Raw genomic sequence first — 14,717 nt, forward strand, 5'->3', positions numbered from 1 at the left:
CATCGCACTTCTGCCCACGAGGTTTTTGCTTGCCATGTCTGATAACAATGGTTATACGTGGCGCGATCATTCGCGGTTGTTCCTCGCGTGTGGCGTTGTGATCCTCAGCCCGTTTCAGTATGGATTTGATTTCGGTATGATTGGAGGTCTGCAGGCCATGGTGGGGTTTCTAAAGGTACACCGCAGTTGGGAAACTTCTTCTCCTCAAGCCCAATAGTTGGCTGACTGACAATATTAGATTTTTGGATACCGTACCGATAAGACACCCACAGGATGGAACATCGACACAGAAAGACAGCAGCTCATCTCCTCGCTCATGACGCTGGGAGCTTTCATCAGCTCCGCTACTGCTGGTGTACCATCCACCCGGTTCGGACGACGCATGTGTCTGGTTGCGGCTTGTATTACCTGCTTCGTTGCCAACATCATGATGATGGCTACGGAGAACATCGGGGCGCTCTATGCTGGTCGTCTAATTATTGGTCTCGCGAACGGCTACTTCATGACCTTCTCGCAGCTATACCTACAGGAGAGCAGTACGGCAGAACTTCGTGGCGTGTTTCTGACGGGCTTCAACTTCTTCGTCTCCTTTGGAACACTAATTGGCACCATCATTGACTGGGCCACTGCAAAACGACCAGACAAGTCCGCTTACCTCATCCCGCTCGGTCTCATCTATGTGTTCCCTCTCATCATCATCTGCACAATATGGTTCATCCCAGAAAGTCCACGTTGGCTCATTCTACAAGGCCGCTTCGAAGAGGGAGTAAAAGCACTTGAATGGCTACGTCCAGCGCGCCACGATTCCCGTGCCGAAGCCTCTGCAATCCTAGCAGCGATTGAAAAGGAAAAGGAAACGAGCTCTGGTATAGGCTGGCTCGACATGTTCAGCAACCCTGTCGATCGCCGCCGTACCTTCCTTGCGGTTTTCGCCGTCCTGCTTCAAGCAGCATCGGGCTCCATGTTCATCATCGGTAAGATTGCGATCATAGGATTCAAACTCTCAGAAGCAGTTACTGACACACATTCCAAGCGTACAAAGCGTACTTTCTGCAAATGGCAAAAGTATCCGACCCCTTCGCCATGTCCAACGTCCTCTCCGCCATCAGCATAGTAGCCTTCATCGCAAACTCCTTCATCGTCGTACGCTACGGAAACCGGCGCGTGCTCCTCATGACCGGCCTCCTCGTCTGCGGCATCCTCCAACTTATCATCGCCGTCGTCTTCCACCAAGCGCCCAACGCAAAGTCCACCGGAAAAGTCACAGTTGGTTTAACCGCCATCTACATGTTCAGTTACAACGGCATGATATCAACATACGCTTGGCTTTCCGGCGGCGAACTCCCTACTCAGCGTCTGCGCTCCCATACGTTTGGTCTGGCTGCTAGTGCGGGATTTGTAGGCGCGTGGCTTACCACGTTTACTGCCCCGTACTTTATTAATCCACAGGCCATGAATTGGGGACCGAGGTATGGGTTTATTTGGGCGCCGTCTTGTGCTATTGCTGCTACGTGGGTGTTTTTCTTCCTCCCTGAGGTTAAGAATAGGACGTTGGAGGAGATTGATGAAATGTTTGAGGCTGGGTTGGCGGCTAGGAAGTTTAGTAGTTATAAGTGTGTGGGCGCTGCGAGGCATGATGATGAGGGTAAAGGGAGGAGAAGCGTAGAAAAGGAGAAGGAGGTTACTGTCTTTGCGAATGAGAAGGTTGCTGCTGAGACGAGTGTGTCGAGGGACTAGGTTAGTGGGTCATTACGCCTTGGACCATGATGCGGATCGAACGGCATAGGTAGAAGGTGAACTGTGGGGTATCTCAAAATATTGCTATGTTTCTTCGCGATTTATCTTGTAACCATAGGCCACTCTATCGCTCAATATGTCACCAATGCTCTAAACGGCTCTCAACCGAGTATCCGCTCAATAACGTATCGTCCGCCAGGCTCTTTCCTTTGTACAACCTTCCTAACGCCGAGCCCCCATCCTTGGCTGCCCTTCTCGCCCATGAGGCTCATTTCAACCTCGCACTCCCGCTTATCCTTGGTCAGCTCTACAATCTTGCCTTTTGGCTTACTCGCTTGTAGTAACGGTGTGTTAAGTGCAATGTTGATAATCTGCGGCCTCGTAACAGGAGTAAGAGGATGCATGCGGGTCTTCGGTGTCCGACTACCAGTGATGGTGGATGTTGCCGCGCGTTGGAGATGCGAGTAGATTATGTATCCCGGCATCTTTGCTGGCGGTGTACGTGCAAGTATAGAAGAGGGATGTAGAAACACATAGTTGGCGTGCGGATCGTCTGAACGCTCCGATTGTGACGAGAACAGAGTAACGTAAGGCACATCGATCGCAGTCTTGGGCTTCCTCGGGAGCTCGGGGGGCACAGGAGCAAGGTCAGCGCGCATGGCAATCTGATCGATGAAGCCTGCCGCGCATATCTGGGTAAGCAGATTGATGTTTCGCTCCGAAGGTGCTGGAAGCTTTGCGTTGTACGCTCCGATGGCGGTAGGTCGATGTGCCCGGACGATATTGGTGAGCTGGTGGCGGAGCTGGCTAGCCTCGTTCATGGACTTGGGATTGAGGAACATGTCTTCGCAAAACCGGTGCGAATCAGGCTCGTAGGCGTAGGCACAGATCGCATTGCTGAGCTTGATGCAGTCACTCTGCTTTGCATTGATGCTCATTTTAGCCTGTGCAGCGTTATAGGCTTTGCGCAACCGGGAGCGCTCTTCGGCTTCGATGTTGTCTTGATCGGTACGAATGGTGTCAGGATCTCTGATAGGCTCACGTAGTCCCAAGTTATTCTCTGGCACAATGAGTTCCGGTACAGATAGAGCCGCTACCAATGCAATGGTCTCAGCTGCGAGGTTCTGCGCAACACCCATCGCGACCATACGAGCAAATCGTGGATTGAGAGGGTATAATGAAAGCTCATGACCAAGCTTCGTGACCTTGCCATCCAGAGACAATGCTCCTAGATACGAGAGCAAGTTCTCTGCCTTCTGCAGACTCTCCCTGTCTGGTGATGTCGGAAAGGGGAAGTTGACAACCGGTGCACCCATGCTCTTCAGCTGCAGCACCACGCCCTCCAGCGGTGTTCGTGAGATCTCCGGAGCTGCGTATTCTTCAAAGTCTCTCTCGAAGACGGCCGATGAGTACAGGCGATAACAGTGACCAGGTCCAGTACGGCCCGCACGACCAGATCGCTGGTTGGCGCTGGCTTTGCTAATCCATCCGACTTCGAAGCTTTGAACGCCAGTAATGAGGTCATATTTCTTCTCCTTGGCTCTTCCGCAGTCGAACACGTAGCGAATGCCGGGTATCGTCAAACTGGTTTCTGCGACGTTCGTAGCAAGGACAATGAGACGAGAACCATCAGGAGGTGGCTCGAACACCCGCAGTTGCTGGTTTGTGGGCAACTGTGAGTAGAGGGGTAGAACATGTACGTTCATGACAGTCTCTTCCGGCTTTTCGTCCTCAATTTCGAATTCTTTGTCGTCCTCGTCATCAAGACCCATGATCACGGAGCCTTCTGAATCCGAACCGTCATCGTCTAGGTAATCCTGGCTTTCGGCCTGTCCACCTAGCTCGATGTCTTCAGCCTCCAGCGGCGTCTCTGCCGGAGAGACCACGACTTTGCCAGCCTTCACCTCCCGCCCCTGTGTTGAAGGGAAAGCTTCTTTTAGGCGCTTCGCTAGCTGCGAGATCTCGTTCTGACCAGTAAGGAAGACGAGCATTCCGCCCTTGGGCAGCTTTCGATGGCCTCTGCATACCTTGCGATACATCTCCTCGACATAGTCTCGTTGAGTGCGACGTGAGAAGTGGTTTACAACAGTATACTGACGACCTTCTGCTTTGATCAGTGGTGGGGGCTCACTCCTGAATAGGCGCTTGTTCTCAGTGAAGTCCGATATACGTAGAGTAGCAGACATAATAATCAACTTCAGAGGCTTATTCTTCGGGTCTTCCTTGACCATCTGTGCGCGAAGATCCACAATCCTGCTAAGCATGCCGATGAGAATGTCTGTGTTCACACTGCGCTCGTGAGCCTCATCGATGACAATTGCGGAATACTTTGTCAGTACGAAGTCTTGGGTGATCTCCCGTAGCAACACACCATCAGTCATGAACTTGATAGCGGTTTTGGCACTTGTTGACGTATCAAATCGGATCTGGTACGCCACTTTCGTACTTTGGTCGCCAAGTTCATCACCAACACGTTTCGCCATGCTGACGGCAGCTACACGACGAGGTTGCGTAACTCCAATCATGCCAGGAGTAGGACCGTCGGCCGCTCCATATCCAGACTCTAGGAGGAACTGGGGCACCTGCGTGGTCTTACCGCTACCGGTGGCACCCCAAACTACTACCACGTCATTGTTGTGTATAGCCTCCATGATCTTCTGTTCTTCCGCTACGATGGGGAGCTGCAGCCTTGACTCCTGTATCTCCGGTGATCGTTCGACGTTGACACTGAAGGCCTTCCGTATTCCATCGGTCGCAGTTTTCGTTTCAAGTTCTGGTGGTAGAGGATCTTGCTCGGGAGCTCGAGGCTTGAAGTTTGCTGGGATCGGTGCGTACGAGAGTTGGTTTGTCGGAGTAAATCCTACTTGCTCATTTCTTTGCTGGGTCGCCCAGGCTTTGAAAGCTGATGTCCTTTCCTTCTTTGCGATCTTGTTCTCTTCATCAGGACTCGTGTCGCTGTCCTCATCGCTGTCGTCCTCGGAGTCTCCAGATTCTCTAGATTCGTCTGATGCTTCGGATCCTGAAGTCGATACCTCCTCTGCAGAATTCGAGCCAGCGTCATCGGACTCAGCACCAGAAGCCTCTGACTCGTCCGCACTGTCCTCTTCGTTGTTCTCGCTACCCGAGCTGAAGCCTTCCCATGCTACCTCTTCTTCGACCACGACAGGTTTGTTGCTCTGGCCTTTCCGGCGCTTTCGCACCTGTATGACGGGTTTGCCTGACTCGTCGACCTCTAGAGGTCTCTTCAGTCCGCTTCCAAAGAGTCCACCAGTCTGCTGTGGCGCCGCGAAGATTCCTGTGACTGGTTGGGAGACGTCGATCTCGGGCTTGGAGGGTGGCGGTGATGGCGCTCGTTCTCGTAAGGATCCGTTGGTTTGCGCGGTTTGTGGGGAGATTTGTCGTGCGGTTGATTTCGAAGCAGGTACCGGTGCTTGTTCATCGTCGTCATCCGAGTTGTCGTCTCCAACTTCTTTGAAGTCGCGCTTCTCAAGAATCATGCCCTCATTCTTTTCCACGTCTATGCCGGCTCTACTCTCAGCCAGCGCCCGCCTCAGTGCCTCCCTCTTCGTATCTGCTCCTCGGCCGAGCTTCTTGGAGCTTTGGAATAAGCTGGTGTCGACCTTTTGGGATGCGAGCTTCTTCAGCAGTTCGAGGTTCTCTTCTTTCTTGAGTTTTGTGTCCTGCAAAAGTTAGTCTTGGAGTTCTTCCCTGAGCAATCCTAGCGCAAAGTGGCCGCGAAAAGTGTTGCAAGCCATTCCAGACTATATCTTCACATACAATGTATTTGTCGAGACGCTTCTTCTTCTTGCCGCTCATCTTGCCCTGCGACTCCCGTGTAAGCTCATCCTTGAGCGCAGCCTTCTTCTGAGCGCGCTCTTGCTCCTCCTGCGGCAAAATCTCGGTCGCATTGGCATCGACGGTGGCATCGTTCGCCGGCGTCTTGCGACGGGCCAGAACCTTGTGTTTTCGCTGTCGCGGCACGAACTTGGGCATTTTGGTGGTTGCGGCGTCGAGGATTGCTCGCAGCGTCCGAAAGTTTTTGGTGGGGATCAAACGCTAGCGGGCGAACTCCGCATCACTCCCGCGCAAGTTGAGTGGGCTGTTGGCCAGAGAAGCAACAACACAAACAACGAGGCACACAAGAGAATCTCGAAGCAACATAATACTGAGCGCGTATACAATCGCGGTAATCGAAGACGTCAAACTACTCAGGTCGCCGTTCGTCGTATTGCCTTTGGGGTCCGCACCAGACATACCATCCCGCGAACACAACGCCATGGCAGCACCCACCACGTTAGACGAATACGTCGTAACGCCTGCCCCATACCCAGCGCGTACCAACACAGCCACCTCGACGATTAAGAGTATAGAAACTACGGCAACAACGGTCAACTTTGCGGACAAGATTCTCATCACCGTCACACAGAATGGACGGTTAGCACATTGGGTATGCTAATATATCTGGTTCATTGTGATGGCCTTTACTAATGCTGTCTAGGTACATGTGCCCCTTGATATCTCTGCGACTGACGCCTCGATGACCTCGAATGCCTCCCTCGAACGCGACGAAGAGGACCCCAACTCGGACCTCCTTCCTATGCACCATCTCACGGCTACAAATATACTTGGCGGTACAATTGCAGAGCTTGATATTCTTGGACAAACACTCGCGACACAGATTGCAAGTGCTATCAAGCAACGCGACGACAGGGAAATCAGGATGGTTGTGGTTGGAATGGGACTTGATAAGAGCATGGTCGGACGAGAAGCATTCAGCGAGCTGATTGGACTTGTGCTGGGGGTCATATAAGAGGTCGTCGAATTCGTATTGCTTTAATCTATGCAACGCTCGACGTGATAAAATATGGGATCCTGCGCCCAAGCGTTACTCCGTTGAGTCTTGGGTATGTCATCCACTCGTCTTCTATGTCCAGCTTTTGTCCCTCTATGCGCCGTCCCATGCTGACCCTTATGAAGTACCATAACGCCGACCCAATGCAATCCAGATTCGATCCCGTTATACGCTCTCACGAAGCTTGTTGATCAAAACGTCGACTGACTCCATGTCGTTTGCGTCCAGCTTTTGTTGGGGCTTAAATTCGGCAGGCATATGCTCGACAGCGGCATCGAGCGCGGCCTGGAAGTTGCGAACGGCTGACGAAAGGGCGAATATGGCCTTCTTACGGTTCTTCTTCTCGGCGTCTGAGGTTGCCATGCGGACGAGAACGGGGATAGCGCCGACTACAAGGAGCTGGGAACTGTTAGTATGGGCCATAAGTGTGCGCAGAGTCAAGGGCTGCTTACTCGCTCTTGTGTTTTGATATTGTTCTGGACGGCAGTACCACAACACCATGCAGCGTAGAATCTGAGTTCAGACTCTTTGTTCTCCAGTTGTTCCACGAGAGGCGTCCACAGTCCTAGACTTTCGATGTTGTTGGCGTTGTCGAGGTTCTCGATGAGTTGCTCAAAGTTGTCGAATGCAGTCTCGCGATGCTCCAGTTCCGCCTCCTCGTTTTGGATGACTTGCATGCTTTCTTGCATCAATTGCGCATCTGAGGGACCCGACATTCCAGTCATGAGCCGTTGCAGCGCCTCAGCATCGAGCTGTGGCGGCGGTTGGTCGGCGGCGGCGACGTCGGTGCGCGAGGCCTCGGAGTTCTGAATACCCCATTTGAGGAGATTGTTTAGTCCTGGGTCGTTCATGGTGTCTGATATGCGTTTGGTATTCGGTTTGTTGTGCGAAGAACGAAGATGGTTGCGGGGTGTGTCGACATTGAATAATTTTGGCGGGCCTTATGACGCCGACGCTCGCGAGGGAACCAGCAGCTTCGCGGGCCTTCCATGGGACATGCTTGCCCAACACAGCAACACAGCTGTCAACACCATCAATCACATGGTGTCAAACACGACAAACAACAGGCGTGTGGAAGATACGTCGATGCTGGCTCCACATGACATAATCACGACACGTTGGCATCGAGACTGGAAGTATTGCTGCGAATGCTCGTTTCCCTAGGTGCACGTCTACTGCCCCTCCGCACACGTGACGCGTACCCGTCGTATTCGGAATGGGCGGGGATATGGCGAGTTGGCGGTGAGCAGCCGCGGATGGCTGGGGACTGACTTGTGCTTCATCCCGACTTATGCATTCACAGCGCGCCGTCGAGAACACGTAGGTCCTAGTGGAGTATCTATGATTGCTATACGCCAAGGATTTAACACCGCTGCCTGGCGGTCTGGTAGAGTTGACGTGCGCCGACAGCAGCTTCCTTCATGCTGTGGCGGGGAGCTTGCGTACTCTCCCAGGTGCGTACCACTGGGGCAGAAGACGACGATTCTAGGCTGCACAATTCCACCATGCCATATAAGATAGCCAATGCTGTGATCGTCGTGAAGCAACTGCCCAAACGCTGAAATTATACACAACCTCCTTTAGGAGCCGCCCGTTCGTGCAAAGCCTCCTTCGCGCCTGCGCTCCTGCCACCCCGCTAAATCTGGGCAAGGCCGACCCGCTTATTTAGCACACCCAGTTCTTGCCTCTGCGCACCAGAAACCTCAACCTCAACACCGCCGCCGAACTTGTAAGCTCCCCGAACACCTCCGTACCCTTTTTACTTTTTCACCGCTAGCTGCGTCTCTGAGCTTAACCACTGACGCTCAATTGTTCCAGCGACTCTATACAGACACCCGTCTACAACTCCACGTCTACTCTAATCTCACCCTAATCAATCAACATGGAGGGTAAGCAAGCTCCACCCCTACCGCCCCGTGTCCTAACCATCGCCGTCCACCATACTGTCTATCTCAATGAGCTCTGCTAACCTCTATTGCCTACTACAGAGGAAGTCGCAGCCCTCGTCATCGACAATGGGTGAGTTGGCATCAACGAAGCCCAACACCGCCATCCCTGCTGTGGAGGGGCTATCTGCGCCCTCGCCCTATCCGAGCCGCGACCAACACCTCTACAGCAGCGCGCGAGGGTCAGAGATGACATGAGCTTGAGCTGACAATTGACAGTTCGGGTATGTGCAAGGCCGGTTTCGCCGGTGACGATGCGCCCCGAGCAGTGTTCCGTAAGTACCTCGCCAGCTGAGGCTGCATCGAGAGCGCCCTAAAGCGCTCCCGAAGGCCATTACGAGAGCAACTTCTGACAGCTCGCAGCTTCCATTGTTGGCCGACCGCGTCACCATGGGTACGATGAACCTCCCGTTATCCCCACGCAATCCGCCATCTAACAACATACAGTATCATGATTGGTATGGGCCAGAAGGACTCATATGTCGGTGATGAGGCACAGTCGAAGCGTGGTATCCTGACCCTGCGATACCCCATTGAGCACGGTGTCGTTACCAACTGGGATGACATGGAGAAGATCTGGCATCACACCTTCTACAACGAGCTGCGTGTTGCCCCCGAGGAGCACCCCGTCCTGCTCACCGAGGCTCCCATCAACCCCAAGTCCAACCGTGAGAAGATGACACAGATTGTTTTCGAGACCTTCAACGCTCCCGCTTTCTACGTCTCTATCCAGGCCGTTCTGTCCCTGTACGCCTCCGGACGTACCACCGGTATCGTTCTCGACTCTGGTGACGGTGTCACTCACGTTGTCCCCATCTACGAGGGTTTCGCCCTTCCCCACGCCATCTCCCGTGTCGACATGGCTGGTCGTGATCTGACTGACTACCTCATGAAGATCTTGGCTGAGCGCGGTTACACCTTCTCCACCACTGCCGAGCGAGAAATCGTCCGTGACATCAAGGAGAAGCTCTGCTACGTCGCTCTTGACTTCGAGCAGGAGATCCAGACTGCCAGCCAGTCCTCCAGCTTGGAGAAGTCCTACGAGCTTCCCGACGGTCAAGTCATCACCATTGGCAACGAGCGTTTCCGTGCTCCTGAGGCTCTTTTCCAGCCTTCCGTCTTGGGTCTTGAGAGCGGTGGCATCCACGTCACCACTTTCAACTCCATCATGAAGTGCGATGTCGACGTCAGGAAAGACCTATACGGCAACATTGTCATGGTACGTTCTACGCTACAATCCAGCAAAGCACGCAGCTAACAGCAACTAGTCTGGTGGTACCACCATGTACCCCGGTATCTCCGACCGTATGCAGAAGGAAATCACCGCCCTCGCCCCATCCTCGATGAAGGTCAAGATCATCGCTCCCCCCGAGCGCAAGTACTCCGTCTGGATCGGTGGTTCCATTCTTGCTTCGCTCTCCACCTTCCAGCAGATGTGGATCTCAAAGCAGGAGTACGACGAGAGCGGTCCCTCCATCGTCCACCGCAAGTGCTTCTAAGGTACTGGCAGTCATGCGTCCGAGCGATTCATCGACTGACGGTTTTCTTCCTAGCGTGTTCCTGCGTACGGTTCTCGAAATCATGACAAGCCTGGTAGCGGGGACATCCTTGTATTGGCGCCTTGTTATTCCGGGGTTTTACACATGTCGATTGTCCACAAAATAGCACAGCGGGCCAATGGTTGGGTGTTTGAGTTATGGAGGAGCTTGAGCTCACACGAGGGTGTAGTAAGGATCTTAAGATAGTAGCTTAGAGCCTATGGACACTTTCGTATCCCTTGCAACGTGTAGTCATATGTGGTGATAACGTGATTACGTGAAGACTGTTGTTTTTGTAGCTGGTAATTCGTGAGCACGTGCATATCTGAAAGCAAATGGGCATGTATACGAATGAATAGTAGTGAGCTACAATTGAGACGCGGGTCCTAGTCGTGCCTCTACTTCGATTGAAGCAACGGCGTACACAACTAGAGACAGGTGGTTGGACTCCCCTGCTAGCGCGGAATTTGCGCGCCGGCGGTCGGGAAGGCACCAAGCGACGCGTTCTTCTGCAAATTGCTTACATGCAACCTACAATCTCACCCATGGCACGCCATGATATGACTGAAGTATCTTCATAGGCCTTCCCCTCCTTACATCTAGTTGTAGCCTTACTCTTATGCTTTTTGGTCTCATTGTTGGGACGCTGGATATATCGACGCAATTTCATCCGAACTCCAATCAGCTACGGAACTATTGCATCTAAGCCCACTTCTACTTGGCATCAGTCTTCGCAATGCCTACATCATCTACCAAGATCGATGCCTCACCGGCTACTAAATCAAACGATGAGACCACGCCTCTGTTGACCCATGTAGACCCTACACCCATAGATGAGTCTGTCGATCCTTCACAGCAGCAAGACTATATCGAAGATGATGATGAGGACAAGGATAAGCCATTACCCAAGGCACAGATATTTCTTCTGTGTTATGCGGTTTGCGCAGCGCCTATTGCCTTCTTCTCCATCTTTCCTTATATCAACTTCATGATCGAGAGGGTAGGGGGCGTGGATACAGAGGATGTTGGGTTTTATTCAGGTTTGATCGAGAGTCTGTTCAGTGCGACACAGATGTGTGTTATGATTCTTTGGGGAAAGGTACGCAGCCTCGGTCTTGCTATGGAGGGAGAGTATCGCTGACATAGTCTCTAGGCTTCTGATCGATATGGGAGAAAACCCGTACTAGTCATATCCTTGTTGGGCTTGACCGTTGCTACGGTTCTCTTTGGCTTGAGCAGAACCTTGTGGCAGATGGCGTTGTTCAGATGTCTAGGTGGCGTCTTTGCTGGAACAATTGTCACTGTCCGAGCCATGCTCTCCGAGAATAGCACCAAGCATACTCAAGCACGAGCTTTCAGTTTCTTTGCTTTCGCCAGCAACATGGGGATTTTCATTGGCCCGCTGATCGGTACGTGCTTTTACAGCCATTCGAAATTGACGATAGACTGAGCGCAAATCTACAGGTGGTGCACTCGAAAGCCCAGCGGATAAGTTTACATCGACCTTTGGCAAGGTGCAGTTCTGGCATGACTACCGTTACGCACTACCCAACATTGTTGTGTCGGCTATTGCCCTTTCTGCAGCGATCACGACTATGCTGTTCGTCAAGGAGACCTTGCATATTCACGGCGACAGAAAGAAGACTGCAAAGTCTAACATGTCTACCCGGGAGCTGATCAAGTATCCCGGCGTCATGCGAGTACTTGTAGTATACAATTACGTGATGCTCATGGCATTCACCTTCACAGCCGTCTTTCCGGTCGCCCAGTACACGCCCATTGACATGGGAGGTCTTGGCTTCACAACAGAGCTTATTGCTGCGTGTACAGCGCTGAATGGAGCTTCTCAAGCAGCCTGGCTGCTCATTGTGTTCCCTATACTGCACAAACGTATAGGTACTGGTCGTGTGCTTTGGCTATGCGCATCAGCCTGGCCTGTTCTCTTCGTCGTCGGTCCAGTGTACAACATCCTACTTCGGTACGGACATACTACCGTTTTCTGGGCTACTGGTCCACCAATCATAGTTCTCGCGAGCGGGGTTTCGATGGCGTTCAGTAAGTTACAGTCCTGTATTGATGTGCTGCGCTAACATATACTCTAGCTTGCGTTCAACTCGCACTCAACGACATATCGCCTTCACACGAGACACTTGGGACGCTCAACGCTGTCGCACTTGCTGCTCAAAGTGGCATTCGATCTGTAGCTCCGGCTCTTGCGACTAGCATTTACGCCATCGGTGTCAAGTACCATATCCTGGGTGGTCAACTTTTCTGGCTTTGCCAGGTCATTCTGGCATTCGGCTTGTTTGGGCTTCTGAAGCTACTTCCTGCGAAGGCAAGAGGGGATGTGAAACCAAAGCAGTTGAACGGCGGTGTTTGATACGTGCGTTCAGTATAGGTGTTTAATGATGCTTCGGTTCGTACCATCATACCTGCTAACATCTTGAAGAGCGGAAGATTTCGTATCGTAGCTACTTTGCCTGTCCAGCCAACCAGACGAGAAACTGTCTCTGCCTACCTATCCGGCTAACACACCCTGTGACTTTTTCCTCCTCTCCATCGACCCCCCATTTCCTCAACTCCCAAACTCCTTCAACTTACAACGCCTGGAACACCTACACCGGTCATCATGGCCCCAAGCTTAGACGAAAGAGATTCTTATCAGACCTATCACCTATATAAGCGGCAACTGTTGAAGAGACCGCGCCCGCTATTTTCACTGTTCTTACCGTTCGCCTCGAAAAATATGGTGAAGTTCCAATCTTCACTATACCGAGGCCCTGTTAGTATTCTTGATCGTACTACAAAGAGGCCTTTTTTATACAAGCTGTACAACACTAAAGCCCAGCTGAAGGTATACACTGTTACTTTTCTGTTAGAATTGTAACGTGGATCACTACGTATACCTTTAGGGTACAATTATAGTAACAGGTACAACTTACAGAGAACGAACTTCTTGGTAGTGCGTATGTCCGGTGAATTGCTGTCAATAGCGTCATGAAAACCACGAGTGAGACCAAATACAGTCATCACCGTAAACAAACATAATCGAGTCTGATTCTCACATCATTTCTGACCACAGCGCAGCAAATAGGGTTTAATTGGCACTCTCCCTGGTATTAACATTGGCCCCCAAAGTTTGTGGCGCAGCCGCCAAGCTTACGACTATTAAGACGGCTGTCACCTGTTGTCCGTTCTCGTCCTATGCACTTCATTCCTCCCAACCCAACCTTTACACACTTCATTCGACTATGAGACTCATCAACGTTAAATCACGAAATCTCGAAGATCATGTATGCGGGGCACGAGAATATGCTATACTGTCTCACACGTGGGGGAAAGAGGAGATTACCTTCCATGACATTCAATCTCAGTCTAATCAGAACAAAGCTGGCTGGCATAAAATCGATCTCTCATGCAAGCAGGCAGAAAGCGATGGCTATGACTACCTTTGGTGCGATACTTGCTGCATCGACAAAAGCAGTAGCGCCGAATTAACGGAGTCTATCAACTCTATGTTCCGCTGGTACCAGGAAGCCAAAGTATGCTACGCTTTCCTTGAAGATTTTCCGAGCGTCGGAAACCTTGCGGATGCCCGGTGGTTCAAGCGAGGCTGGACCCTCCAAGAACTCGTTGCGCCTGAATGTATCAACTTCTACGACTCTGCATGGCGGAAAATTGGCACTCGAGATGAATTGGCAAGGGAGATCTCAAGCATAACTACAATCGACTTGGAGGCTTTAAATGGTGCAAAATCGCTGAGCTATATCCGCGAAGCGAGCTTAGCAAAAAGAATCGCCTGGGCAGCAAACCGAGAGACGACGGCAGATGAGGACATCGCGTACTGCCTCATGGGTCTCCTCGGAGTCAACATGCCACTTCTGTACGGAGAAGGCGGCGCCAAGGCCTTTGGTAGACTTCAAGAAGAGTGTATCAAACTTAAGCCAGACCAGTCGTTCCTGGCATGGCTCTCTCGTCCAGCCAACGGGCGTCGGAGAAGTTCGGACGTCAATTTCCTGGCTTGTCATCCCAAAGACTTTGAGGACTGTAACCTTATATCACTGACTAATGATGATGTTGCTCCATTCTCTTTCAGCAACAGAGGGCTCCAGATCCGGCTACCATTGTTCCAGAACCAGAGTGCAGATGCTCTCAGAAGTCCCGAATACTTCGCCGTCCTTGCTTGCTGTGACCAAACCGGGCAGCGCATTGGCATACCGCTACACGCTGTGGAGAGGTCTGCTCAGAACTTTACATTCTCGCCAAGTAGCGAGCACCGCCCTATTTCAGCAGAAGAATTTGATGCTGCACGCTCGAGAGACTGCTGCATACTCAGAACCTCCAAACCCTCGCCTAACCGCATGCTGTCGATTAATGACTTATCGGCATTATTGGTTTCATGGAGACCAGAGATCGTCTACCTCGACACGTCGACTTCAACCTGGACTTGTCTGAGTAAGCCCGTGGCATCAGAAATCCCGCTTACTCGAGTGTCTGATCAACCAGAGCGAGCCAGCTATGGGGTTCTTTTCCATCCTCCGTCTCCATGCCCAGACACAAGGAGCAGCGATGACGAGAACAAACCATGTTTGAAGGTTCTGGTTCGAGTGGACGTTGGGTTCGAAGTGCGATACAGTGTGAATG

The 14,717-nt window shown here is 52.0% G+C and overlaps 6 protein-coding genes across 6 annotated transcripts; 4 read left to right on the forward strand and 2 right to left on the reverse strand.

The window, feature by feature from the left end:
* Positions 1–136: 136 nt before the first annotated feature.
* Positions 137–1,737, forward strand: ALTATR162_LOCUS3191 (uncharacterized protein; the record flags this gene model as incomplete). The annotated part of the gene is made up of 3 exons (XM_043310797.1): positions 137–175; positions 239–974; positions 1,034–1,737. 3 exons carry the CDS (start codon positions 137–139, stop codon positions 1,735–1,737), a joined length of 1,479 nt encoding a protein of 492 aa, XP_043166732.1.
* A 161-nt stretch (positions 1,738–1,898) lies between these two features.
* Positions 1,899–5,730, reverse strand: ALTATR162_LOCUS3192 (uncharacterized protein; the record flags this gene model as incomplete). Its single annotated transcript, XM_043310798.1, has 2 exons — positions 1,899–5,417; positions 5,515–5,730. 2 exons carry the CDS (start codon positions 5,728–5,730, stop codon positions 1,899–1,901), a joined length of 3,735 nt encoding a protein of 1,244 aa, XP_043166733.1.
* A 283-nt stretch (positions 5,731–6,013) lies between these two features.
* On the forward strand, positions 6,014–6,547 carry ALTATR162_LOCUS3193 (uncharacterized protein; the record flags this gene model as incomplete). Its single annotated transcript, XM_043310799.1, has 2 exons — positions 6,014–6,184; positions 6,236–6,547. 2 exons carry the CDS (start codon positions 6,014–6,016, stop codon positions 6,545–6,547), a joined length of 483 nt encoding a protein of 160 aa, XP_043166734.1.
* A 207-nt stretch (positions 6,548–6,754) lies between these two features.
* ALTATR162_LOCUS3194 (uncharacterized protein) lies at positions 6,755–7,440 on the reverse strand (the record flags this gene model as incomplete). Its single annotated transcript, XM_043310800.1, has 2 exons — positions 6,755–6,988; positions 7,042–7,440. 2 exons carry the CDS (start codon positions 7,438–7,440, stop codon positions 6,755–6,757), a joined length of 633 nt encoding a protein of 210 aa, XP_043166735.1.
* Positions 7,441–8,471: 1,031 nt separating this feature from the next.
* ALTATR162_LOCUS3195 (actin) lies at positions 8,472–10,034 on the forward strand (the record flags this gene model as incomplete). The annotated part of the gene is made up of 6 exons (XM_043310801.1): positions 8,472–8,522; positions 8,578–8,717; positions 8,755–8,810; positions 8,899–8,929; positions 8,983–9,754; positions 9,804–10,034. The coding sequence occupies 6 exons, from the start codon at positions 8,472–8,474 to the stop codon at positions 10,032–10,034; spliced, it is 1,281 nt and encodes a 426-aa protein (XP_043166736.1).
* Positions 10,035–10,809: 775 nt separating this feature from the next.
* On the forward strand, positions 10,810–12,453 carry ALTATR162_LOCUS3196 (uncharacterized protein; the record flags this gene model as incomplete). The annotated part of the gene is made up of 4 exons (XM_043310802.1): positions 10,810–11,172; positions 11,227–11,482; positions 11,538–12,128; positions 12,176–12,453. 4 exons carry the CDS (start codon positions 10,810–10,812, stop codon positions 12,451–12,453), a joined length of 1,488 nt encoding a protein of 495 aa, XP_043166737.1.
* Positions 12,454–14,717: the final 2,264 nt, after the last annotated feature.

This window comes from Alternaria atra (genome assembly GCF_907166805.1).
Source record: "Alternaria atra isolate CS162 genome assembly, contig: 22, whole genome shotgun sequence".
Taxonomy (NCBI): Eukaryota; Fungi; Ascomycota; class Dothideomycetes; order Pleosporales; family Pleosporaceae; genus Alternaria; species Alternaria atra.